Source organism: Echinops telfairi, unplaced genomic scaffold (assembly GCF_000313985.2).
Source record: "Echinops telfairi isolate 266 unplaced genomic scaffold, ASM31398v2 ScPeMD7_4;HRSCAF=17, whole genome shotgun sequence".
Classification (NCBI taxonomy): Eukaryota; Metazoa; Chordata; class Mammalia; order Afrosoricida; family Tenrecidae; genus Echinops; species Echinops telfairi.
The window spans coordinates 13808264-13836113 of record NW_022103900.1 but is presented as its reverse complement, the minus strand read 5'-3'; the positions used below and the strand labels follow the sequence as shown (position 1 = coordinate 13836113).

Genomic DNA, 27850 nt, shown 5'->3' with positions numbered 1-27850 from the left:
CAGCGTGGCACCATCAGCTTTCTTCACCTATGTACCCGCTTTGTCTTCAGCATTCGTGTTGGGGTAGGCTGGTGTGCTTCTTCCTTGTGGGTTTTGGTGTTTCTTAGCTAGATGGCCATCTGTTTGTCTTCAGGCTTGTAAGATGCTGTATCATTTGATAGTCGGGCACCATCTGCTTTCTTCCCCACTTTTGCTAATGCACCCCCTGTGTCCTCAGCAATCGAGTAGGGGTAGGCTGGTGTGCTTCTTCCGTGTGGGTTTTGTTGTCTCTCAGCTAGATGGTGCTTGTTTATCATCAGGTCTTTAAGGCTTCAGGTGCTATATCTTTTGGTAGCTCAGGTGCTATATCTTTTGGTAGCTGAGCACCATCAGCTTTCCTCACTACACCCGCTTGTGCACTCATTGGAAAGTCCGCCTCTTTGAGATAGCTAATCTTTGTACAGCACTTTCGGTACCCAGGGCAAAAGCTTGCTGAGACCAAGATAGTTGCTTAAAATTGAGAATGCTGAATGATGTAAGATCTCAACTTCAGTAGCTGTCACATTATAGCAAACCTAGTAAATGCAGTTTCAGTAAGAATCCATGGTAATTCTACAGTCGTCTTCCACCAGTTTCTGACCTTCAGCTGCAGTGTCTTCATTTATCCAGTCCAGGTGGAGAGTCTTACTCTTGGCTAGCGCATCTTTGAACCTTTGTAAAAACACTTAATCCTTCTAAAAAGTTATGTTTTATGTGGGGCAGCATTCCCATAAACTTGCTCCAAAATGTCAGTGATTTTGGAAAATATCCGCTTGAATTTTGTTAAAAATTTTATGGTAGCCCCGATTTTAAAATCATTTGTTGTCCATGGCACAAAATATCTACCCCCTGCCCCTGCCCCCCCTTTTTAAAGATACCCTTTCAAAACTCACTCACTCACTCACTCACTGCCATCAAATCAATTCTGACTCATAGTGACCCTGCAGAACATGGTAGAACTGCCTCAGTAGGCTTTCAAGACGGTTTTCAGTAAATTTACTGGATAAAAGGCCTCTTTCTCCAGTGGAGTACTTGGTGGTGGTTTCAAACTGCTGACCTTCATGTAGCAGCCTACTGCCTAACCACTGTGCACCCAGGGTTCCATTTCCAATGAGACTGCAATAAGGGTATTTGAGACAACTTATCTACTGCCTTCCACTGATTAAAGAGATATTTGGACACATTTGGATTGGAATAAACTTTTGCATATATGAACTGGAGCGTAGTAACAATACTTTTTGACCTACCCCTATAAGTCATATACATGTAATATCACTAGTTAGCAGGATAACATTTTGTCAGCCATAGTCCATACCAATTTGATTCCTTGCATGCTAATACAGTACAAATTGTACTACTGTTGTTTTTATAACTAAGTACTGGTCATTAGAGAAGTAGATGAACAGATATTCAGAAGTATTTATATGTTGACATGCAATAAATTACTATGTGTATAGCAAACATACCATTAAGGGGAAAAAAAACCCTGGTGTCATCAAGTTAATTCAGACTTATAGTGGTTATAAGGCAGAGTAAAATTACTCCAGGATTACCAAGGCTGTAATCTTTTTTGAAACAGATTAGTACATCTTTTTCCCATAGAGCCTATGGTGGGTTGAACCACTAGTCTTTCCATTAGCAGCCACATAGTTAATCACTGTACCATAGTGCTGTTTGATAACAAACAGCAAATTCAAATTTAGTTAGAAGATTGGAGAAATTCGAATAGACTGGACAAAATAGAAAAGGTTTGGATTGGCTTTGCGAGATCGGCAGACATCACTCAAGAGCTTATATACCACCTGGCAGAGAATGCAGAAGCAATATTTCAGATGATTTATTCGGCACTGTCTGTGTGCCAAATACTCTGTGAAGGATTCGGTATAGAGTGGTGAATGAGACACACTGTTAAAATCTAATTGTGGTCTGCCTTTCATGTTATGATAATTGCTATATCAAATGAGTTGGTGATGGAACGCACTGGCTTTGCTATGAATTGTAGGTGCACATCATAGCAGTATCATGTAGCTAGTTGTATCATTTCATTTAATGTACTAAGGCCCCTGAAACTCAGTTTTTTCATCTATGAACTGGGAATCTTAACCTTTCAGTTGTTGAGGGGATCCAAAAGATCGTTTCTTTCATTTTTTTTATTAATCATTTTATTGGGAGCTTTCAGATATAACATTCCATAGTTCAATCACATTAAACAACGTACACTTGCTACCACAATCAATTTCAAAAATTTTTCTTTCTTCTGGAACTCTTTGATATCTACTCCCCTATGTCCCCTCCCGCCCCCACCATACCCCAGGAACCCTTATTTTATTATTTTTATTTTTGCCCCTTACACATGTCATTCACATACAATTCTGTTGTTCTATCCCACTGAGTGGAGTTATACAGTCATCAATGCTGTCAGCTCCCTAATCCCCCCCCACCCCCACACACAAACACTCTTACCATACCTTCAGGGAACCATTACTCCTGTTACTGTTTCTGCAGGGTTATCTATCTTGGCTTCCATATTTCAAACGATCGTTTCTATACAGCTTTTAATTAATAAACCAAATAAGAATACACAAAAGTGATATATAGCAAATTAATTGAATTTTACATATTTGATCTTACTTTTAGCCTTTGCCTGTTGAGAGAGGATAGATATAGTTGGAGCTCTTCGGAAAGTGATCTTAGCACAAGAAATGCATGAAAGTCCCACTGCCGTGTGAACATGATTGAGCTGCAGACTTTTCCCCCTTTATTTCATGCAGCACTGTTAATATGGGCATGGATGCTGTTGTTTTAACAATTAGCTGGAGTCCTGATTTATTCTATAGAGGCTGGCTGAATAGCCACCAGATAAAACTGGCACTCTGGGTGCGTATCAGACTGAATAGCCACCAGATAAAACTGGCACTCTGGGTGCGTATCAGACGAGTGACCTGGAGATGACAGTCTCTTGTAACTCATTAACAGTCCCCCCAAGGAATCCCGTTTTCAAGTTCACTGTTTACTTGTCACTTGTGACTCTAGAAATTACCTATTATGGAGGACGATCAAGATTGTAGGCACATTAAGTAATTTTTTAAAGAAAGAAGATAATGATGGTCAATATAACTATATACTTTTCCCCCTACCACTTTCTTAAAAATTTTCCTAAGGAAATACATACCTTAAAATGTCTCTTCAGAATTTTGTATTGATTTCCTTCATATGCCAAGCATCTATGGATGACAACTTTATATTCTTAAGTTTAATTTTAGGGTAACTTTTTTCCTAATCTTAACACTGTATTACAATTGCAGTGCTCTGCTTTGTTACTGGGTCATTTTGTGTCCTCTGAGAAACAGATGCCAAAATCTAATTAGACATATAAGAGATTTATTTATTGGGGGAAATAATTATAAAGGCTAAGGGAGCTTCGGAGCAGGAATGAATAATCGGGGAGAACCTTCGGATTGCAGCAGCAGAGCGGAGAATGTTTCAGCCAGGCTGCTGGGGAGCTGCTGATGTAGAGTTGTCCTTTAGAGGAACCCCTCGCTGGCCAAGGATGGCTAAATTCTAGAACCCCCACTGCGCTCAGTCTTTGCCTGTGAGCAGCTGAGGGGAAGTGTCACCTTGTGTGGACACTTTCCGGGTACAAAGGTGCACCAGCCAGAGATTGCCAGTCAGCTGTGGTGTCCACAGCAAGCCCTCGTGAAAGGAGAGCTGGGCAGTTCCACCTGTGCTGTTCATTTCATGCTCTTGACGACTCTGTGAGGTGCCTTTAGGAGCAATTAGAGACATTGCAAAGTTCAATAATTTCTAGCAAGTGATAGAGTCAGAATTCTAACAGACTGGATCCTGACTCCAGCATTCCTGCAGCATTTGAACTCTGACACCAGGCTGACCATATGCATACAACTAAGAAAATTCTACTGAAGCTTACAAGTGAATTATTTTCACAATGTTTTATGAATGTAAAGATCTTTTACTGTACTAATTTTTAAGAGATCAGTTCATTTTCATTATGGCAAATATGTTTAAAACTTGAGTCTTTACTGTTTGAATCTCAATACCTGTCTTTAAGTGTCAAAAATAGTACATTATGCAAGTTTACAGCCCATCCCCCCTTTCTTCCAATATATTGAAGTTTTATGACAGACCTCTATTTGCAGTCAGCAGTTCTTCAAGGATGAAGAAAGAAAATGCACATACACATAGGGATTTCTCTTCCAGAGCTAAAATGGGTATTTTATAAATAATTTCCATGTTGCAAACTTGAGACTGAGACATCACAGCAATTCAGTGATGTGCATTTGGCACGGGTCAGTTTTAGTTCTTGGTGCTTTTCATTGGAATGGCATGAAAAGTAAGATTTGTCTGAATTTTTTATGCTATGGGCTTTCAAGAGACATACGATGTTTTTCTCTTATAGATGTCAGGCAGTGCACAGCAGCATACGTAACGAAATGGTCACAAACCCCAGCAGTACTTCCTAGGTCACATGCCCCCTTAATTTTTAAAGAATCCAGAAACAACTTAAGCAGTTGATAACAGATCATTTCTAGGTGATAAAGGGTTTGTGATATGGGGTGTTGCTTTTCTTTCCACATCTTGCATTTTAGGCTCATTTAGAGACACACCTTTTTTTTTTCCTTTGTGGCTGGGTTATATATTTTTAATTTTAACATAATAGTACCTGGATTTTAATTTCTTTTAATGTTGGACATTGATTTTTGAAGCTCTTAAACTGTTTCTTAACTGGAAATCTAAGGGATTTTATTTTTTAAGTTCAATAAAATGACTACATTATGAATACTTAAAATATTGATTCTGTAATGCCAAAGGCGGCTACTTTGAAGAAAAAAAAGTAGAGCTTTAATGAAAAAAATGGTTTCCTTTGGATGTGAAACTTAGGAACTATAGGTTTATGGTTTAGAAATTTATTTTTTTCAGTGACCTGGCAGCTGATATGAAAACACAAACATAAAAACAGCGGATTGGGTGAACTGTATTATACTCATGAAAGGAGCCAAAAATTTATGGATTAGACTGAATTTGCAAATAATTAGTGTTGATTCTTACATTATATTCATTATTAGAATGTAATGATGGATCCTTGACCCTTCGGCATGCATGGAATAAATATGGGACACAGTATTGTTTTTAAACTATTTTGCTTTTATAAGCTAAGACAGATGTAGAAAAAGATGCAGTTTTTATTTTGCATTGGCAGCTTCCAAATATTTAGTATCTATTTCCAAGAGTTGCAATTAGTAAAGCAGCCATGGTACTGAAATCTGCACATCCCACAAGCTAATTATATTTGCAAGGTCAGAGTGAATACATATTTTCAGAAAAATAAAGGGTTATATAAATATGTGTCTCCTACTTGGCTGTTATATCACAGTTTGTTGATCTGGAGTATAATGTGTACAATTCACAAATTTGTCTGATAACAGAAAGTGGTGTGTGATTGTGTTTATTTTACTAACCAGTATATTCACAGCAATCACTTCCAAATATCTCTCCAGTAAAGATGTGTTAATTACAAAACAGACAAGGTCTTCTATTATATTAAAGCTACTAACAAGAAGACAGCAGGAATCACACATGTAAATAGCATCATCAACCCCTATTTTAGTCCTCTGTTTTGATCTGTGAGTTGCGCATAGACCAAAGGTGCTATTAAAGACTGAGTGTACGAAATAGGCAGCATTATATGAACAAAATTTATTCAACAAGAAAACAGACCTTTAACATGAATTTAACAAGCCTGAGAAATTATAAACTATCATATGCTGCAGATTCATGCAGTGATAATAAACAAAAAAGGAAAGTAAGAGGTTTCCCTGAGCTAGCCAAACTGCTAATGGTTTTGTTATAAGCTGTCTACTGTTGCAGTGACCTCTGAAAAGTCTCAAGGCACTTGTACCAGAAAAAATTAAATGGTCAGGCTGGTGAATAGAGATTCAATGGTGGTGTTTAGGACTTCGGCATGGAGAGGAAATTTAAAGTTGATCCTCATATTCATGAACATATTCGTCATTCTTAATAGTGTGAAGATTTTTTAGGTGTACATGTTAATAAAGTGATTGTTGTGCAAAGTTTTGGGGTCACATTATTATTTGAATTTTTAGGTTATCAACGGAACTGGTTTACTGTGTATGTACTATGCAACTAACTATTCAGAAAATTCAGATCGCTTCAGAAAATGGACTTTTCCGCCTTGTCTCCTCAAACCTTAATTAATCCTTGGAGGGTTTAGTTCTCTGAGTTGTATCTAAAATTTCTGTTCTTCACCCGTGGAGTGACCACTCGGCTGTCACTCTATTGCATCATGCTGTAAATACACAAACATGGAGAGACGCCTTCGGCTTGTGCACACCTTCAAGTGCTCACTGGGGCTTTTTCTCAAATCTTACTCTGGAATAATTAGCACCTTCTTCACCCAGTGCTCATTAGTGCGCTGGACATTAATGAGACTATTTTGATAACTTGCTCTTAAGGAGAAACCCACTTATTCTCATAGTACAAGAAGCAATTATAAAATTTGTACAGAAAATAAAATGTAGGCTATCTTGCCATCTTTATATTTTTTATTGCGTACTAAATCTAATTTGGGCTTGCAGGTTGTTGAACATGTTAGTTTCCTAAAGACAGTTGCTATAGTGATGGCAGCAAATTCCTTTAATCTTGGTGTAAGGTAGTCATTTCCTATTGGCTGTCCTATTGCTACTAAGAATTGTCAATCTGAGCATGGCGTGCCCATCCTATATTAATTGAGCAGTGTATTAAGTCATTGAATTTTTCTCTTCCATAAAATATTAGAAATTGTAAATTTCGGGTTTGGTTTTGACAGATCACATCTCCTTAGCTGGTATTTTCACTTGTGTTTTATGAAGTTTCACACCTACTTATAATATTCCAGAGTTATATTAAGGAGATTTCTTTTTGTGTAAAATGACATCTACTGTTTTATTTTGAAAGCGTTCAGCTTAAAAATATATAGACATTTTTATGGAATTACCGTGGTTTTGTGCAATTTGGATTTTTTTAAAACAAATATTTCACTGAAATCTTAAAGTGGAACCAAACTATTCTAAAAACTGTATAACTTAACTAACACTTTGCCTCAAATACTTACAATTCATTCATAGTTTGAGTGCTAATTCTTAATCCAGTACATGCTTAAGTTATATACATCTTGACTGCCACAATAGTCACTATTCCCTTCTTTTACCTACATTTTCACTTGATCTCATTTATGTGTTCTTTAGTCGGAAATATGGGGGCAGGATGTTTTTTCACTTCTTTGTGCTTTTTAAACAGTTGTTGGAAGTTATTTATGATAACGTGATCAAAGTATATCCCATACCTGCTTTTATGATCAGAAAATATTTAAGTATAAATAAGGTATAAACTTAGCCTCAGCCATATGGATTTGTAAATAAAATGTGAAAGTTGTGTAGATTGAAAGTTACTGTATAAAAGGAAAAGACAGTTTTCACAAACTCTTAAATCATTCATGTTCTGGGGATGTTTGCTTTTACTTTGAGACAGAGAAATCTGTGGGGAAATTCAAACTGTTGGAAATTAAAGCAGAATTCAGAGTTGTGGGTTTTTGTTGTGGGGTCCCCACTCCCCAACTAGATGAACAGAAAGTGTGGATTGTGGAGTGATTCACTATTTGGGTATAAGTTTGTACAGTTTACCCCATGGCAGCCCTTTAGAAATATTGGCTTTTCTTTTCCTTCTTTACACCCTGTTCTTTAACATATAAAAAAACAAACCAAGCTCACTGCCACTGAGTCGATGCCAACTCATAGCAACCCTATAGGACATAGTTGAACCACCTCTGTGGGATTCTGAGACGCTAACACTTTACCCGATGCTCCTGTAGGGAGCTTCAAAAAATTCACCAAAAAACAATTAAAAGATAATGGAATTTTTCCACTCTTGTAGCTCCCATATGCTTAGTATAAAGAGGCACACTTTAGTTGGCTTAACATGAAAATAACTTTTTTCCTTAATGTTCTCAAACAATAGGTCTCAGTTTCTTAGCACTTTTAAAAGGCAAGCCTAGAAATAGTTTATTGTTTTGCTTTAAGATTATTCTCTGTGATTATAATGTATTGAATTTATTCTCTTGTACAGTCTTGGGATTTTTAAAAACTTCGCAATATTTCAAAGCTTTCATGAATTCTTTCACCTCTATAACGATAATGGCATTAGTTAGTGTAGTATATGAATCTTGTTAAATCACTAAGCGCTAACATGATATTGTATTATGCAAGAATGACAAGTCTTTCCGTGCAGAAATATTCAGATACACCTAGCAGAAGGAGGCTCCCCATTGTTGCTTTTTTACTTGGATCTAGGACCTTAGCATTCTGTGCCAGGTTCCTGGCATAAAGCACGGATGACCTTGGTTTCCTTACATTGTGCTGCCTTTGCTTGACTTTGGACATTTAAGGCCATCAGACAAGGTATAAAGTCTTTCATAGTCACAAGAAGTAAAAGGTATCTGACTAGAAGCGACTATGTGGAGCCAGTGCCTTGCTGGCTGTAATTCTGTTGTCATTTCAAGTCCTGTGGTGGTATAATTGATGTGACAGGGCTGGGCTTTAGATGCGGTCCCATAGCTTGTGCTCACTTTCAGTTCTAGTTTCTCTTTGCCATTCATTTGGAGTAGGCAAAATGTAGATGACAAACATGCACGCTAATGAAGTTGGTTCTATATAAGTTTAGGGATCATGTTTCAATAATAAAGGTGCAAAGTTAATATTTTTCTTTACTGCTTCATAAAAATTGTAATTATTGGCGTCACCTTGCATTACAAAGTAAAGGGTGGTATGCTGATGGCACAGTCAGCAGGAGGTTCTTTTTTATTAATATTATAATTAAATGATTCTCTGGAAATAGGCCAGAAAAAGATGCAAGTTGATCAGGCTTTGTCCACTGTTGCTTGGCATCATAACTTGCTTTTTATAAAAGAATTGACCTGACACCTTGTTTTTACAGGTTGTTATTGATGCCTTCAGATTGATCAATGCTAATATGATGGTCTTAGGACATGAACCAAGACAAACAACTTCAAATCTGGGTCACTTAAACAAGCCATCTATTCAGGTAATGCTTGCGAAAACAGTTTTACATTGGAGAGCCTGCTTGATGTAGTAATTTCAAAACCTGATTCTTACCATTTTAGTTTGTGCCTGCTATTAATTTTTACGGTGCTTTAAAAGAGGATTATGGAATATTGTTGCAAAAGTTAAATTGGCTCATCTCTGAGATAGTTGTAAGTGATATCTGTAATCAGAGTTTCCTGCCATATTTTGAGAATATCCTTTTAAGGAGCATAGTAGTGCTTGTTTCTTGGGAGTACCTTCTGGCTTTGCTCAGTTGGCATGGAAGAAAAGGACAGAGGAGTTTCACGTGGCGTGCATTTGCAATCATCATGGGTTGGTTAGCAAACATTTCTCATAGCTGCTAGTAATAGGGAAATTGATAAAATGTGTACAAAGTTCCCTCAAACAGTTCTTAAATAATACCTGAATTTTTTCATTACCTTTAAATTAAATAGTATAAATGCATCTGGGTATCACTTTTAATTCAAGTTTATATCTTTGTGGGGTTTTGTTTGGTTGTGTGTGTGTGAGAGAGAGAGAGAGGGGGAGAGAGAGAGAGAGAGAGAGAGAGAGATGCTTATACCATTATTGTAGTTACTGTTATTTATATCCTTAATATCCTCCTGAGTGATTAATACTTTCTTTGTGTCATTCACATGCCTCATTGTTTTTACACAAATCTTTATAATGCCTGCAAAAATCATTTTAAATGCACCAGTGTCTGTGTCTATATAGTTAATTGCTCCTCTGAAGATTAATTAAAGGGTGGAAATAGAATGTTTGGTTAAATAGAACACATAAGACAAAGACATTATAGGAGCTATTGCTGCTCCTCCTTTGGAACCTTGTTCTGTGGTACCATTGTCTTTGGGGGGTTGTGGTTTTGACAGTTTTGACCATGCGGAAGCCTAGTTTATACTTCGATAACTTTATATTTTTGCAACAGTTGCTCATCTAATAGCTCACTCAGAATGAAAGTTTTATTTCAAGGATTGAGGTGTGTTACCTTGAGGAAGCCTCCTCCCCCACTTTTTTCCTAACAAGTTAGGGAATACTGCAAAATATAATGAGAATGAAATAAGCAGCCAGTGTTTTTGATTGGGTACAGACAAGCCCATACTTGCATGTTTCAAGAGAATATATTATCGGACCTTTTTAGCCTGTGGTAATGACCTTTCTTATAAACCCCCATGGTATCATATGGCTTCGTTATTTTTGGGAAAAGGTTAAGCTGAATCTTATAATCTAAGATCAATGTGATTACTGCATGGTATATTTCTGCCAGAAGTTTTTACTAATTGCAAATCAACAGCCACCTGTTGCAGATTTTGTCTTTTAAATTAGAACACTTCTTTCTAACCTTAAAAATGAAGTACGATTGATAGGGAAATCTGTTTCTTTCTACGTTAGTCCATTTGGCCTCTTTTTTTGTTGTTCTACCTTATATTCTGTGAACTTTAAGATCAACTTTAAAAAGCAAGTTCTCAACTTAAGATTAAAGGGCTTGTGCGTTGAACCAGCTATAGCATCATTTTTTCCCCTTCATTTTAGTTTGTTTTGCCTTCTAATTAAAATCTGTAAATATATTTATTTCACAGTTTATATAGTGCCCATCAAGAATGACATCTGTCTGGGTGCTTTACAGTTTTAAGACAATTTCATTACTAAAACACTCAAATAGGATCAAGCCCCAAAGTGACAAAGTCATACCTTAAAACTCTTGATTTATCTTTGTTAGCTAAAAGAAAGCAGCCCAGGATTTTTAATATATGTTAACTAAGTCTTTACTCTGGGATCAGAAACCTTTTGGAAATGCCATGGCTTTTAGTTTGAAGAGGAAGTTTGCTGGTCTTGCTAGGCCTTGCTCCTTAACCAGCTTTCAAGTAATAGGAATAGAAGCATGGCAGCAGCCATCAGTGCACCTGCTGGTGGCCACTAATGCTTTTCTAACCCTGGTTATTACACTTTTTAAAAGTAGTGGAAGGAAAATATGCTTACATTTTATAATAGTATTTGATAATAAATACACAGAATGAGAACAGATTGTAAAATAGGACACAGTATACAAGTTCTTCCATTGGGCAGTATACATACAGTCCTCTTTATTTGTAGATCACCCCATATTTGTGAATTTGTCTACTCACTGAAATTCAGTTGTAACCCAACATCACTAGTCACGGTGCTTTTATGGTCCTGTTGTAAAGGCAACAAAAAAAAAATTAAAAGCAACAAAAGAATACTTCAGAAAACTTATAATTTTAAGATCTTTGTCTCTTTGAAATGTAATATAAATTGTTTTAAAGTCTCTTGCCAATTTTACAACCCAAGAATGCTTCTTCAAGGACTTGGAAGTCATCCTTTTGAATTGTAATCTACCAAGGAAGAATGTTGGTGTCCATCCTCTCTCTTAGTTTCCTGGGAGGATAGGAGCCTAATTTCAGCTGGCACTCAGTTCTAAGTTGCAAACCTACTGTCAGTCATAAATATGTAAGAAATTGTGTATTTTTTCCTTTGAATTAAGGCAATTGGTAAACAGGTGGCTATCTCCATTACCGGATGAATTCTATAACATATGTTTTTGGCAGTTCCTCTTACTTGAGGACTAGCTCTATTCAGACATGAGTTAACGTTGCTGGCTATGAATTCAATGTTAATGAATCAGCTATGTATATTAGACAGAAATACATATAAAGCAAGATTGTGTATTCATCCATTGACAAAAACTTTATGACCAGAGGCTCACACGAACTAACCCTTGTATTTACTGTAGAGCAGTGGTTCAGCATTTGCTAATTCAGTGTTCACAGTGACTTTATAGGTAATAAATAGCCAACATGAATCACTTATATTTACCTTCTTCCCAAGATAATTAGTATTGATTATCTCTGGGTGGTAACATTATGGAAATATTTTCCTAATATTTCCTTTTCCATATTTCTCAAACTCATAGGTTGTTTTTAGAAAATATTTTTAAAGCACTAATGGCAATTGATGGTACAGTTTTTACCACAATGCAAAGCTAATAGATACCTTTTATATATTATGTTTTATATAAGAAAAACAGTAATTCTGACAAGAGGAAAAGTATATAATGGCTATACTATCAGGGCTTAGATTAATATGAGACTGTATTATTCTGAAGCATTAATTTGCCCAATATTGAAAGTGAATAAAATATGTATTTTAATTACATTTTAAAAGCAATTGTGTTAGCTGTACCTGTTGTCTCAGGTTTACAAGGTAGCATACATCACACAAATGTGAAGATAGGTTTGAGTAAGAGGTTTAAGAACTTGTGATTCATCAATGAGGTTGGTTCATTTGAGAGACGTTATAATTTACTGACCTAAACAGGCTGTTCTTTTTGAGCTCATGTGCAATGACTGCATAGCCAGCTTTGTTGTGGGTTGGGATAAATGCACAGAAGGAGATAAGTGGAACTGGAAGACTGCTTGAGGATACATTTGATTTGCTATCATGATGTGTTCATTTTTGTGTTCATTTTTGAGTCCTCCAAAGAACAAATGGTTGATGTAGTTGACCACCAACCAAACCGTTGGAGAGGCAGCGCCACCAAGAGATACCTCAGAAGAAAGGGCTGGCAGTCTATTTCCCAGGATTCAGCCATGGGAAATTCTCTGGAGCACACCTCTGCTCCAGCACATGTAGTGTTGTCATGAGTCAGAATCTGGTGTTAGTTTGACTACTTTTATCTAAATATATTTGAAAATTAAGAAGATATAGTGCCTTAAAATATTAACTTGTATATTTTCAATTAATCTCCAACATATGGGCCCATTGGCTGGCTTTTCAATTTATTTACCACTGCTGCTTTTAGCTTTATGGCCACCATGTAGAATTGTGTAGTTAGGGCATAGGACAACGATGCTTGGATGAGGGAGTGATTGGGACCTGAAATTCAAGCCAAGCTCCATTCTTTCCTCATGGATACCCTCATTTTAACTTGCACAGTGGTGAATACAAAGTAAAAAAGACCCTGGTTACTTCCACTCTCTGAATTGCACAGTATAGCATTTGGGGGGCAGGGAGTGGGGCTGAAATATGATTCTGGTGATTATTGAAATAGATAAAAGATTTCACGCATAGTCTTAGTACTTAAATTTTTTATATTACCCATTTTAAACCATCACTTTCTAGGGGACCTTATAGGATATCGTTATGCCAAGCATTATTGCAGTATATTTCTCAAAATGGTTTAATAGTTGGTGGACTCCTTTTTGCTTAACAAAGCTTCAAGATAAAACTATGTCCTCTTTTCACCCTAACCTAGAAGTACTTGGACTCTATTCAAGAACTTTCTAAGACACACGGTGGTGTAGCATGGTAGCAAAAGCACAGGCTTTTGGGAGTCCAAAGAACCCGAGTTCAAATTTCAACTTCATCTTTTAATCGGTATAAAATGGGAAACATTAAGCTTTTCGAGCCTGCCTTATTGAATTGTTGTGAAATTTAAAGATGTAATGTGTGAAGCGGATCCTAGATGCTCATTAAATGTTCACTTCTACCCCTTCTTCCTCCACCTCAACACCTGAAGACCTAATTAGAGAGCTTAGAAAGCATGTTAACCACTTGTGCCAGCCAGAGACTCCAAAGTTCCCTAGATTTGTGTAAAATCAAACTTAATGAAATTGTGAATGGCTTATTTATCATGTAGATTATGATAAGGTCATAACCTTATCTCCAACTCTGAACAAGATCCCTGAAGCTGCTGAGCTTGGGCGGTGCAAGAGGTTATATACTTGACTACTAACCGAAAGGTTGGCATTTCAGCTCTACCCAATGTACTTCATAAAGATTGCAACCATCAGAAACTCTGTGGAGCGCAGTTCTACTGTGCAACACTTGGGGTCACCATACATGGGACAAGACTCAGCAATAGCAGGTTTTATGTCAGGCTCTGATCTTCCCTCTAAGCCTAACTTATAAATGTCATATTTAATCTTTAGGATAAAATTTTTTTTTCAGTGGATGGCAATGATACTGTCTCGTAACTCAGAGGGGCAATTCTACCTGGTCCTGTGGGGTAGCCATGAGTCAGCATGGACTCGATGGCAGTGAGTTTGAGTTCTCAGTGATGTTGTCTAAGGATATGTCATTACTTTCAAGCAGTTATGTTTGCTTTATTAGATGAAAAATATTCACTTTTCCTCTTTTCCATTCCTTTACTTACAGGCATTAATTCATGGACTAAACAGACATTACTACTCCATTACTATTAACTATCGGAAAAATGAACTGGAACAAAAGGTAAGCTTACATTTTTATTTTAGGGAAAGGGGGGTGGCGGGACAGTTTAAACTCTTACCTAATGTATAATTTGCATGTGAACTGCTAACCTCTTTCATTAATATTTTGACATATTTCATTCTAATGTTTTTCAATTCCTAACAAATTACCACATAAAATACAGGAATATCTTATTGGACATATTGAAAGATGTATTTTACTTTATTGATAGATTCTAAAGCAGAAGCAGTAGGAAACAAATAACCATTATCTACTTTGATTTCATGAAAAATTACGGAATGCTTTGACGTGGTTTTGTGATTTTCTAATTAATTTTTCTAGTAAAATAAAATTACTTTTAGTAACTATATTGCATCTTTTCCTTACTTATCAACTGTCTCATTATCCAACATTTTTCATTTATGACAATTGTAAAAAAAATCTGCTACCTGACAGTTTTCAACCTAATGTACGGCTGTAACAAATGTCAAGGTGTGCCAGGCAAACATAACCTCTTTTTAAAGTCACGGTTCCCCCACAGCCTCACCTGAAGGACCTGCAAGCTTTAGTGTAGTGTTGACTGAGGGGCAGCAGGGCCCGTTCTCCATTGCCCTGAGAGACCTAGAGAAACGCTGAAGCTCCCATTTGAGCCAGTTGCTTATATTCCAAAGTGTACTCCTTCTGTAGATTTAGTTGACTTCCTGAAGTACAATTTTCAATACTTCAAACTTTATGTAGAATGGGTATAGACCATGAAAAATGACACCAATTAGATAAACTGTGAAATTTACTCAGAGATTTGGAGATATAAATATTTTGTCAGTCTGATACCAACCATTTGGAAATATCCAGCTAATTAACGCCAGTTTTTCTTTTCTTAGTTTCTCTTATTTGGTGTTCTATAGATTCTATAGACTTAGTCACCCTCCTTGTTATAAAAGCATAGGTATTAATGTATTCAAATTTTAATGTTATATTATGTTCCTATAGGAGCTCTGGTGGCATAGTGGTTGTATGTTGTGTTGCTAAGCACAAGGTCAACAGTTCAAAACCACCAGCCGCTCCATAGGAGAAAGACAAGACTTTCAAATTCCATAGAGTTATACCCTTAACCTACAGTGGTAGTCCCACTCTGTCCTATGTGACCACTATGGGTCGGAATTGACTGACAGTGAGTTTTGCGAGTAGCTCAATTCAGCCACTTGCTAAGAAGGAATAGCCCTTGCTTTATTCATACTCATCCAATCTATATACTTTACCCAACCCTCATCAGGGTCCCCAAGGATTCCTTGTGCAAGGATGGTAGGAATATTCTGCTCCTGTGAGGGAACCTTCTTTTAAAGTGGTAAGCAATCCAATGTGTCAGCACTTGAATTGTTGCCAGCTTTATTACATTGGTAGGTAGAATTGCATCAATATTTTACAAGGATCTATTTCCTAGAAAATTATCAGTGGAGAAGATGGGAAGCAATGAAAGAAAATTAGTCACCTGTATAGGTTTTTCCAACTTTTGTTTCCTTTTTTCCCCCCAAATTACTTTTATTTCAGTAAGCTTTAGGAGAGGGTAAGAAAATTCTGAGCTTTTGCATGCTGAAAAGTCTCATTCACACATATAGTTTATTCATTAGCATAAGATGAAAGCTTTATCATACATAGTTAGAAACCTCTGAACACTGAGGTTAATGTTTTAAAACATAAATCCTTATACTTCTAAATATGTGTTTAGATCCTATGCAAACGGTGTGAGCTTACGTCTGACCTCCTCTGACTGCACAAGGCCACCCTGGTTCTTATAGACAGAGGTCACACCCGCCTCCACCTTCCAACCTTCTTTACCCTAATCTGACACCAGTGCCCCTCCCACAGCACTCTGCTTCACTGCTAGGCTCTATAATACATTGCAGCGGCTACCCAGAACGCACAGTACACAGTACTCACGATTCTGAGGTTTATTAGGGAAATGAACAGGTCATCACCAGAAATGTCAGGACAGAGCAGTTCTCCAGTCAGGACCCCTCTCTCTCTAGTTCTTGGTCTCCCGGGCACGGGTCCCTGGGGCCTCTGCTCTGTTTCCATAAATGTTTAAAAAAAAACTCCTGCTGCCACCCACTCTGCAAGCCAGCTTGTTGCTTGAAGGCACTCAGCTTCACTCTCTCTGGCCAGAAAGTCTCATGCTCTTAGTTCCCCTGTCTGTGTTCCCGCTGCTTCTCCATGCAGGGATTTCGAGGTCCAAAGGACATGCTTCACTCATGGCTCTACTTTTTTGGTGGTCATGAGATCTTCTGTTTGTGCTTCTGTGCTTCTGAAATGGCTCACTTTAAACCTAGCAGGATTGTAACACTAAATAAACAGCCCACGTTAAGAGCCCCATGCACCTTATTTTCATGGTCCACCCAGTCATGTCTTGGGTATGGTAAAGACTATGGCTAGAGAGAGACATATAAAGTAATTCAACTGTGCCACATGTCCCTGTGGCCCATGGGTCACATTTAGGGTATATACGGATTGGATGGCAAGGAATCCTGCTGGTGCTATGGTTAAAGAGCTCGACTGCCATTTGAAAAGCCAGAATGCGGAGAGACAGACATGGGGCAGTGGGCTTCCAGAAAGATGGGCAGCCTTGCATACCCTATGGAGCAGTTCTGCTCAGTCCTGTAGGCTTCCTATGAGTTGGAATCGACCCAGTGGCAGTGGGTAGGTGGTTCTCATGGCAAATCGACATTCTGTAGCCACTGTTTTACTCGTTCTGCATAATTTTTCATTCATTAGAAACAAACCCCTGATGTTATTCTTCATTTGACGAACATTTATAGAATGGACTGTGGTGAGGACTGTATAAATAAAATTGTCTCAAGAATCCAAAGGCTTCCGAGAGTTCGTACTCTGAACTAGGATTTTAATTTGAGAAACGCTGAACTAAAGTGTCTACTTTCTTCATTACTAACATAAGGCCAAGGATGCCTTTTGATAGTCTGGTGGTTAAGCACTTGGCTGCTAACCAAAGGTTGGTGATTCAAACCTAATCAGTGTCTTCACGGAAGGAGGAAAGAGCTGGAAATCTGCTCCTGTGAACACTGCAGCCTAGAAAGCCTGTGGGACGATTCTCCTCGGTCACATTGGTTCGCTGCGGTTGGAAATCAACTCAGGGGCACCTACCAATAACAAGAAAATAAGGCCAGACTCCTGTTTCACAGTGCGGTTGTCAACGAGCTGAGTCTGTCCTTTCCGTTTCACTTGAAGTATTTTCATTTTTAAGATATTTTCTGACAAGACATTTTAACTTTTAAAATTATAGATCTGATTTTGATATTTGTAAGCATTTAAAGATTGCCTAATATAAACCTTCAATGCATAGATATATAAATTGAGGCGCAGAGAAGTTCAATCAATAGAGCATTTATCTTATCTTGACATTTGAAAGCCAAGCTATATGAAATAATTAGAATTCTTTATGTATAACATGAGAGTTTGTTTTATTCATTTATTGATTCAACGGGTATCTTGAATGTCAGCTATGAGTAAATGGTGTTCTAAAATGTAGATCCTCATGGTCTTAGCAGTCATCAAAGCAAGTTTCCTGCCATCGCGATTTCTCTTTAGTGAGAAAGAAATACAATAAACATGTAAATAAAAATGCCAGGTGTTGATAAATGTTTAAAAAAATAATAAAGTAAGTTAAGGGAAGAAAGATTTTTTAAGATAGATTAGGGTGGTTTATTTAGATATAATCAGAATGTATCTTTCAGGAATTATAGAAAGTAAAGAGAATAACCTTCAAGGCAGAAAGCCAATAAATGGAAAGGCATGGAGTTGGCACACTCCTTAGGTTGTGTTAAATTTATATCCAACTTATTTGAGTTATTAAGTCTAAATTTATTAGTTCCAAGGCTTTTTCTGAAGTTGTTTGTAAGGCATGTGAAGGGACTGGTGTTCTCAATGCAGGAAGTTAATTAATTTGTTTTTACATATGTATTTTAGATGTTGCTAAATTTGCATAAGAAGAGTTGGATGGAAGGCTTGACACTTCAGGACTACAGTGAACATTGTAAACACAATGAATCAGTGGTAAAAGAGATGTTGGAATTAGCCAAGAATTACAATAAGGTAAACTTTACTTTGAGCATTTGGTTCTTACAATCATTGAGATATATATGGTTAGATATTAATCATTGTATAAATATAAATACCTGAAAATAGAGTAGCCAGTTACTTGTATTGGGGCTGGCAAACTCTTTTCTGTATGTGGCCAGATAATAAATATTTTTTATTTTGTGGACTATCTAATCTCTGTGGTAACTGAAACTGGGCTGTGGGACAAAAGCAGTCATGGGCAGTGTTCAGATGAGGACGTGTGGCTGCATTCCATTAAAACTTCATTTAATGTTCATTATTGTTTAGGGAACAACTGGCAGGCAAAACGATGTACTTTTAAGATCTCCTAATTAATTATTCAGGAGGTCTTTTTCGGATACTACACTTGATCTTAGCCAAAAGGCTGAGAAGGAGCATTATATGTTACACGTTGGGCTGCTAATGGCCTTATGAGGCCAGCAGTTCAAAATCACCCTCTGCTCTGTGGGTGAAAGATGAGGCTTTCTACTCCTGTAAAGAGTTACAGCCTCAGAAGCCCAGTTTTCTCATTTGTCCTATAGGATTGCTTATGAGTAGTAATTGACCTGATGGCAGTGAGGTATTTTTTTGTTTTAGCTTCTGTTTTGTCAGATAGGAAGGAAAGATATATAGCCATACTAGCCTGCGGACTTCCCTGCGTATAATTTATTTAATGGACTTTGTTATTAATACTTAATATATCTTTCATGAAAACCTACTATTACCAGCCAGATACTGGAGCTGTGGTGAGAAGCATGACAAATAATATCTTCAAGGAGCTTAACTTTCTGATAGGGAAAACAGGAAGCAAATAAATATAGCATACTACATTGTGATAGATACAGCACAAGGCACTGCAGGTAGTGCTCTGAAGAAAGTAAGCATGATGATACAAGGAAGAATAAGTGGAGGAGACCACCTTTCATAGGGCATCTTAAAAGTTATATTTTATAAAAGTGTTTATTGTGTGTTAAAAATGTGTATGACCATAGTCATATTTTTCTTCTTAGATTTGTGTTCTTTATATTTCTGAAGTTAGAATGAACTCTAGATATGACTAAAATATATCTTCTATATTTTCCACCTTCTTAGATGAAAACTATCATAAGAAATAGATTTTACATTTTGATCCAATACATATAAGTGTGTGTGTGTGTGTGTGTGTGTGTGTGTGTGTGTGTGTGTTTGAAAGAACAGTTTTATAAAATAATAGCTGCCCGTATTATTTGTGATGTATTCTACATTTTTCCTTTGACTCTATTTTAATCTTTATCAGTTATGTATATACATGTATATATATATACCCATCTACATATAGTTTGCATATATGTAATGGATTCAGAAAGCACATTTACGCCCTGTATAACGTTATATTTATAAATATTTCTTAAAGACAGGGCTTTCTACTCCCATAAAGAGTTACAGTCTTGGAAGCTCGCAGGGACAGTTCTGCCCTGTCCTATATGGTCACTTTGAGTTGACATCTACTCAGTGGCAGTGAGATGTATTTTGTTTGTTTTGACTGTGCAAATTGAGGTGAGAAATAAAGCCCTTTCATTTATAGTAAAGCAGGGGTAGTAAGCCAAAAGTCTGCTCCGTCTAACATCTTGATGTTCAGACATTCCACACATCACTGCATGGGATCTTTTAGAAATGTAGGCTTCCAGGCCCTCCTTTAGACCTGCTGAATCGGAATCTGTAGTTTAATAAGACTTCAGGCGACACGTATGCTCTCTGAGTGAAGTTGGAAGTTCGGAAAACACTGCCCTATACCAGCTCATGTGAAGCTCCTGATTTTGAATTGAGGTGATCCAGGATGCTGTATTTGAGAATAATACCATTTAAACTAGGCCATGAACCTATTAAGATTTGTACAAATTAGAGGAATGTCCCTATAGGCAAAATAGAGACTAGGAAACCGCAAGTATGCAGGACATGTTTAGGGAACAACTTTTGTGGCTAGAGTACTTAGTACATGAGGGTGAGCAGTGGGAAATTAAAGATTTTAGGTGATTGAAGACAACAATTTGGAATATCAGGATAGGGGGTTTTTGTTTTGTTTTGTTTTTTGAGAAGGAGCATGACGCACCTAGTATTAGAAACATAAGTTGACAGTAGTATAGAAAAGGTAAGGCTATAAGTAGAGCATTTGAAATGGAGATTCTGTTTAGGAGGAGCTTTCTGTTATTCACACTGGAGGTACTACATGTCTTGAATGTCCAGTGGCAGTGGCAATGGGAACATTAATAGATTTATAAATAAAATGGAACACAAATTGCATAAATGAGAGTTAACCCAAAGGAGCAGTTCTTCTGGGCTGATTTTGAAGCCCTGGATCTCTATTGGAACAAAAAACCCTCATCTTTCTCTGGAGCAGCGAGTGGCTGTAAACTGCTGACCTGTGCTGCACCCCAGGGCTTTGATGAGTGAAGTAGCAGGAATCAAAGATGAATTCAAGGGTACCTGTCTAGAGGACTGGAAGGACATTAGTAACAGTAATATTTCCAATGTAAGTGAAATGATTGGGAAAGGAGATAAGAGTTTCATTTTATAGAACTATTTAGAAATTAGGGACTAAATGTTAATGGTAGGCACTAGAGCTGAAGTTTTTGGAGTCATAGTTTAAAATTAACACTTGTTGGCCTGCTAAAAAGTATATCTTATTTTAAATTAAACACATCTTATCATGATAAATATTAGTCAAGATACAGTATATAAAATTGATCAAGTGTAGTGTTTTGAGAGAAGAAAGCTTTGAAAGGATGTTGATGAGCTCATACAAACTATGTTTCAGCAGAATTTGCTTTGACTTTGACTAGCATGTCTTGATTTATATGGTGCTCCAGCTGGAAATTCCCATTGTGCCAGATTGTAGGGGGAATTATTATTATTATATGTTACTATTATTATATTAATATATTATTATTATTATGGTTTTTTGGCATATGTTTTTATCCTGCAGATTAAATAAGGGAGAAAATTGTTTTCATATTTGAAACAAAGTCACTTTTATAAATTTTTTAAAAATTACTTAAATATTATTCAGCAGACTCCAAGGAACTATTTTCATTCTATGTAGCATTTCAAGTTTAAATAAGTCCATATTGGCCCAACTGCCAGGAAGTGTTTCTGATGATTATTGCCCATCTTATTTTTTACTTTTAAGATCTTTGTACTGCTAAAAAAAATTGTAAATTGTGTTCATAAAGCATGTAAGCTGTGACACAAAGGAGTCCAGGTTTGAGAATATAATTTCCACTTTGAGTGAAAACGCATAGGTGGATTTTTTTTTACTAACACTTATATACCAACGCTGTATATTGTTCTTTTTAATTGGGTAACATTTTAAATGAAGGTAATTACTATCAGGTGCCAGTTAGTGCCTCTTAAGTAAAAGATTAGAAAATAATTAAATGCCTATGCACCAAGTTCTTAAAATTAAGTTTGACTTCAGCACATACACACTCATTATTAATCATTTATCTTCTCTATCAAACTGTAATAACTCTGTTATTCTTGGTATCCTACTTTATTCATGTTACAATTAATCTGCTGTTTTCTAAAAATGGTGATTACATTTGGTTATATATTTGTAAATGATTATACAGGTAAAAGAGCATTTTGAGACTGACATAGAAACAAAAATTTTTGCCTTGCTTTCAGACAGGTAGTCCTGTATATTCTGAGCTCTTCTCGTTTACTTTTCCTATGGAAATACTGAACTACTTAATACTGAACCTTAATAACCAAAGAAATTTAGATAGTTTTTTATTGGTGTGTGTGTGTGTGTGTGTGTGTGTGTGTGTGTGTGTGTGTGTGTGTGTGTTAGGTGAAGGTTTACAGAGCACATCATAGATTTACATCCAGCAGCTTGTGTACATTCTGATTCAACTCATCCATTGCAGTCTTCTCCATGCACCATCATTTAGCCTATTTCCTCCCCGTGTTTCCTATTCTCTTTCCTTCTTCCTATCCCTCTGAATCTTGTCCTGGGGAAATGCTACCCCATTGATCCTAAATGACTGTTCTAAAGTGGAGGTGAGTACAATTCAAGACCTGAAGGATAAAAGCCATAGAGTCCCACCAATCTCTTATCTGACTGGTAAGCCTAGTCTTTTTTTATGATATGAGTTCTAGTTCACTGTTTTCACCCATTCTTGGGTACTTCTTTTATATGGCTAGATTTTGGTTTCCACAGTAACAAGTATTAAAGTCTTGTTTTGTGTTACTGAAAGAAGATAAAGTAATGTACAAATGTAGGGGAGATGGACCATGGTATCAGTATTGAATATTATAGGATTAGAACAATAGAAAATCTAAGGAAATAAACTAGGAAAATTATAAAAACTGTTAATTACTGTGGAACGACTCAATAGAAAACAATTGAAATATACAATGTAAAAATCAAAATAGTTCATAATAACCCACTACCATTGAGTTGATTCTAGTTCATGGTAACTAATAGGACAGCATAGAACTGCTTCTTTGAGTTTCCCAGACACTAGACCTTTCTGGGACAGGCAGCCTCATTTTTCTCCTTGAAGTTGTTAGGGAGTTTGAGCCCCGACCTTGCATTTAGCAGCCTAGTTCTTATCCTACAAAATTGCAAAATACTTTGGAATGTACATGTGAAAGATTTCAAATATATGAATATACCTAACATTTTTACCCAGCTTTTTCAAATAAGACATACCATGTTTCTAAATGGCTGATTTCGTACCATTAGAAAGCTACTTTATAATGTCAAGCCTTCCAAATCTCATTTTAATTCCAATAGGAATATCAACATGAAACCATTTTAATAAAGCAATAATAAATTGGGCAAATGAATTAGAAAACTCTGTGAGTGAAAGAATAAATGGCATTATAAGCACTTAAACAAAGATAAACTAGTCATCAAGGAAAGAACTATAATGGTAAACAGAAATAATGTTGGTTTTATCTTTTGAAATCTTGGAGGGAAAAATGGTTTGGGAAAAACATACTAATAGTAGGAATGTAAAGTTATATCATATTCTTGGAATACACTTCAGATCTTTCCATTTTTAATACACCTAAGTCTTGAATCTTGCCTGTTCTATATAAAGGATTTATTATGAAAGATAAAATTTCACAAGTACTAACCTAAAGAAATATTCTCAACCTGCTGTTGATATCAAAATCTAATTGTACAACAATACGAAACCAGACCTACCATATTACCTTCTGTCCCCTTTTCAAAGATGTCTCCATCGAAGTACATGTAAACACACTGAGTTGACACGAGTATCTAGAAGGTGGGAAGTAGGAGGATTGTGTCCTTTGTGAATTTCTAGACTTATTTTCAGATTTGACCTTAAGTAAGTTTACTTCTGTATCTAATATCTATGATTTTGTTCGACCAGAATAACACTGATTTCAATAAGATAGAAATTTATTTCTTTTGCACTTTAAGGCCAGTATGAGACTCCATAGCTCTGAGGGATCCAGGTTCCTGCTGTCCTGTCTTACTGTTCTACTTTCCGTAAACTGGATTCAACCTCCAGGTGATGTCTAGAATTTAAGCCATCCTGTCTGATTTCCAAGGAAAGAAGAAAAGGGATAGAAAAGATGCCTCCTCACAAGGGTCCTTCCCATAAGTCTCACTGATTATATTCCTTTGGCAAAACTTAATGGAACGGCTAACCTGGAAGGTCATCTAAGACCATTACCCTTAGAAGTCCAGTAAGACATCCAAGGAGATTGTCTAAGCTTCATAAATGTTACTCTTGTAACATTTCTTAATAAATCAATTAATTAATTTTATTTATTCTTGATTTATCTAACTGCTAGGGTAGATATTTACATCTCGTGATTATCATTTTTACTTCATAAGATAGCCCTGCCTTGGTGGTGTGGTGGTTACCAATCCGGCTGCTAACCATAAGGGCAGTAGTTTGAAACCACCAGCTGCTCCATGAGAGAAAAATGAGGCATTCCACTCCTGTAAAAATTAAATATGACAGCCCATGAAACCCTCTAAGGCTCTTCTACTCTATCACACCAAGTTGCTATGAGTAGTAATTTACTTACTGGCACACAACACTTTAAAACAGTAAATCCATTGTCAAATCAATTCCGACTCATTAGTGATCCTAACATTAGAGTCGAGCTGCCCCATAGACTTACAAGGTTATACATCTTTATGGAAGATGACTGCCACATTTTTCTAACTTGGGTGGCAGGCGGTTTTGAACTCCTGACCTTTCACTTAGCAGACTAGCTTTTAACTGTTGTGCCCCAAGGCTCCCAACAACATCATACACACGCGCACACATCTTCATTTACAATTACATTTTAAAGTTGGATTCCCTTTAAGATTTTTAATAATGAAAGATTTGACTTACAAATTTAAGATGTGCTTTTCAAAATTAGTGATTTCTCTAATTGTGATAAATGTTGCTTTGAAGCTAGCCCGCTTTGTTCCCATCCCCACTGCCATTACCTTACTGTCAGCTTAGTCTCATTTCTCCAATCTTTCTGACTTGAATCCATATTTCATGCTGTGGAACGGTTCTTCTAATATTTGACTTTATATCAAAAGACACTACCAAGAATGTGAAGGTAACCCGTAGAATAGGAAAATATATTTGCCAATGCAGGTGTAATATCCAGAATATTTTAAAAACGTATAAGTTAACAACAAGAGCAAAAAAAAAAAAAAAAAGCAAGTTCATGAAAGTATGTTCATTAGTCATTAACCCAAACCCACTGCCACCGAGTCAATTCCATCTCATAGTGGCCCTACATAGAGTTTCCAAGCCCGAAGTCTTCAGAAGAACAGGCCGCCTCATCTTTCTCCCACAGGGCAGCTGGAAGGTTTAAACAATTGATTTAGCTGTTAGCAGCACAAGGGCTACTACAGAGTGCTACAAAATCTCAATGGGATACGAATTCATACTTCTGAGATGGATTTAATTTAGTGGGGGCAGGGAGGCTACCCCTCCCCCCAAAAAAAACCACCCCCGAGAAATACAAGTATTGGTGAAGGTGTGGAGAAATGGAACCCTTGTTCCTTGGTGGCGGGAATGCACACTGGTATCAAGTAAAGTTTAGGGGTTGGTTTGACTCAGCAATTCTGCTCTAACTCAGCAGTTCTGTTCTAAAGGAGCAGAATTGAAAGCAAGTACTCAAACAGAAACTGGTACATAAAAGCTCAGAGCAACATTATTCTCAGTAGCTAAAAGGTAAAAACAACCCAAATATCTATAAACACATGACTAGATAAACAAAATGTACACATACAAGGGAAACTTCCCAAATATACGTACACATATGAATCCCCCCACCCAAAAAAAGCTGTGTATTTAATTTTTTTTACAAAATAATCTTATCACCTTCAAAGTACTCTGTATTATCACTTAATACATTTGTCAAATTTGTGATTCCCTTCCTGGAAACATTTTCAAATTCATCTGTTTGGATGGCTGACAGCACCTCCCTCCTTTTTTTTCTTCACCTCTTCTATGTCATCCAATTCCTTTCATGTCCCTCTGCATTTGTGGAAACATAAAGAAGTCTCAGTGGAGTGAGTTCTGAGTAAGGTGCGTCGAGCAAGAGAGGCATGCTGGTTTTTACCAAAAACAGGTGCACTGAGATTGGTACATGAGCAGGTGCATTGCCATGGTGGCAAAACCAGTCCCCCATCTGCCACAAAGCAGGGCTTTTTTTGTGGCACACTGTGATGCAACCTTTAAATAGAAAGCTTGATTAACAGTCTGACCTGGTGGAACAAACTCCAAATGCACTATCTCCCTCACATCACATCCTGTTTGCAGCGGGGGAGGTACCCCCCTGGCACACAATGCAATATTATTGCACTGTAAAAATTAAAAAAAATAGTACAGATCCTGACTACAACATGAATGCACCTCTAATCTGTACTCAAAGTGAAAGAAGCCAGAGGTAAAACCATAGAGACTGAAGGAGGGTTTGGGTTGGGGGCAGGGTGGAGAAATGAGGTTTGCCTATAGGGAGATGAAAATGTTTTAGAAATAGATGGAGGTGATGGTTGCCTAACATTGTAAATGTACAAAATACCAGTTAATTCTGTGCTTAAAATTTTTATATGATGGGAATTTGACCTTAATTTTTTTTTTAAATGCAAAGTGGTTCATGCCACTACCTTCCTTTAGGGAGCCTTTGATAACTGACTGCTCATTGCCCTGGGATGAAATTTAAACCCTTTATGTGATTTGGCCTCTGCTTCCTTGTGTACAAATATATCTTTATTTGCCCATAAGGCAGAGTTAGCAGTAACAGAATGAACTATTTCAGTTCTTTTGAGGAGCCCTGGTGGCATAGTGTAACATCTTAGGCTGCTACCTGAAAGGTCCGGAATTTGAAACCACCAATCTCAGGGGTGGGGGGGGGCGGAATAGGCTTTCTGTTCCTGTAAAGAGGTCATCTCAGAAACTCATAGGAGTGGATTTGCCCTGCCTTATAAGGGTCTCTGAGTTGGCATCGACTCAATGAAAGTAAAGTTGTTGCTTTAACTTATAATGAATGTTCTGTCTTGCTTCATGGAAAGTAACATTCCTCCTTGGCACTATATATCTGATTCCTAGTTTTTATTCAGGTCTCAATTTAACGTTCTGCTGAGGCTATCACTGTGCCACCAGATAAAGGCTGCTTTATTATCTAATAGGACCCAGTCCTATCGAACTGTTCTGCTACTAGTTTCTATTATAAGAATTGATACCAGACTAGTTCCAAGGAGTTTCAGGTTGAAGATGTCTGATGCATCCAACTCTTCCAAGATGCCACTTTGCTACCTTTTCCCCAGCTCCTCCCTTGAGTCCTTTCTCTCATGTCCCTGGTTTCTGTGATTGGCTGTAGTGGAAGCTCAGGAAGCTTTAAGGATATCTTACTTGGTGGGTGCAGTTCAGTCCAAAACTCGAGGATCAGGTGGAGATGAGCCAATTGCAGGGCCCAGAGCCAGATGCTAGAAATAGCCAAGAGCCACAGCTAAAAATGTCCAGAGGGCCTTCTACCAAAGTGCCTTCAGGATCACGGATGTCTGGCTTTCCAGGGGAGGTGATGAATATGTGGAAATGTATGGTGGCACTAGTAAATAAACAAGGAAAGCAAGGAGTGGCCTGGTTGGTGCCCGGTTCTGATCTTAAACCTTAAAGGTATCATCAAGGAAACAGAGAATGTGGCCTGTTTCACACCTTCTCCGTAGGTCAGGGCTTAATCTCATCACGTTTTTTTTCTTTCATAGAGAATGCCCTTCAAGAGGAGGGTTGGCCAACCTAGGGACAAGGGAACAACAATTGGTTCAAAACCAATGGTAGGGAAGGGATGGGAAGACTGGTAGGGAGTGACCAAGGGCAAGGCAACTG

The 27850-nt window shown here is 37.2% G+C and overlaps 1 protein-coding gene across 1 annotated transcript in view; it reads left to right on the top strand.

The window, feature by feature from the left end:
• PSMD14 (proteasome 26S subunit, non-ATPase 14) overlaps positions 1-27850 on the top strand; it is an 88857-nt gene that overhangs the window by 51241 nt on the left and 9766 nt on the right. Inside the window, exons 6-8 of the mRNA XM_004703789.3 lie at positions 9025-9132; positions 14325-14399; positions 18357-18482. Of these exons, the coding sequence (XP_004703846.1) occupies positions 9025-9132; positions 14325-14399; positions 18357-18482 (309 nt within the window). The remainder of the gene's footprint in view (positions 1-9024; positions 9133-14324; positions 14400-18356; positions 18483-27850) is intronic.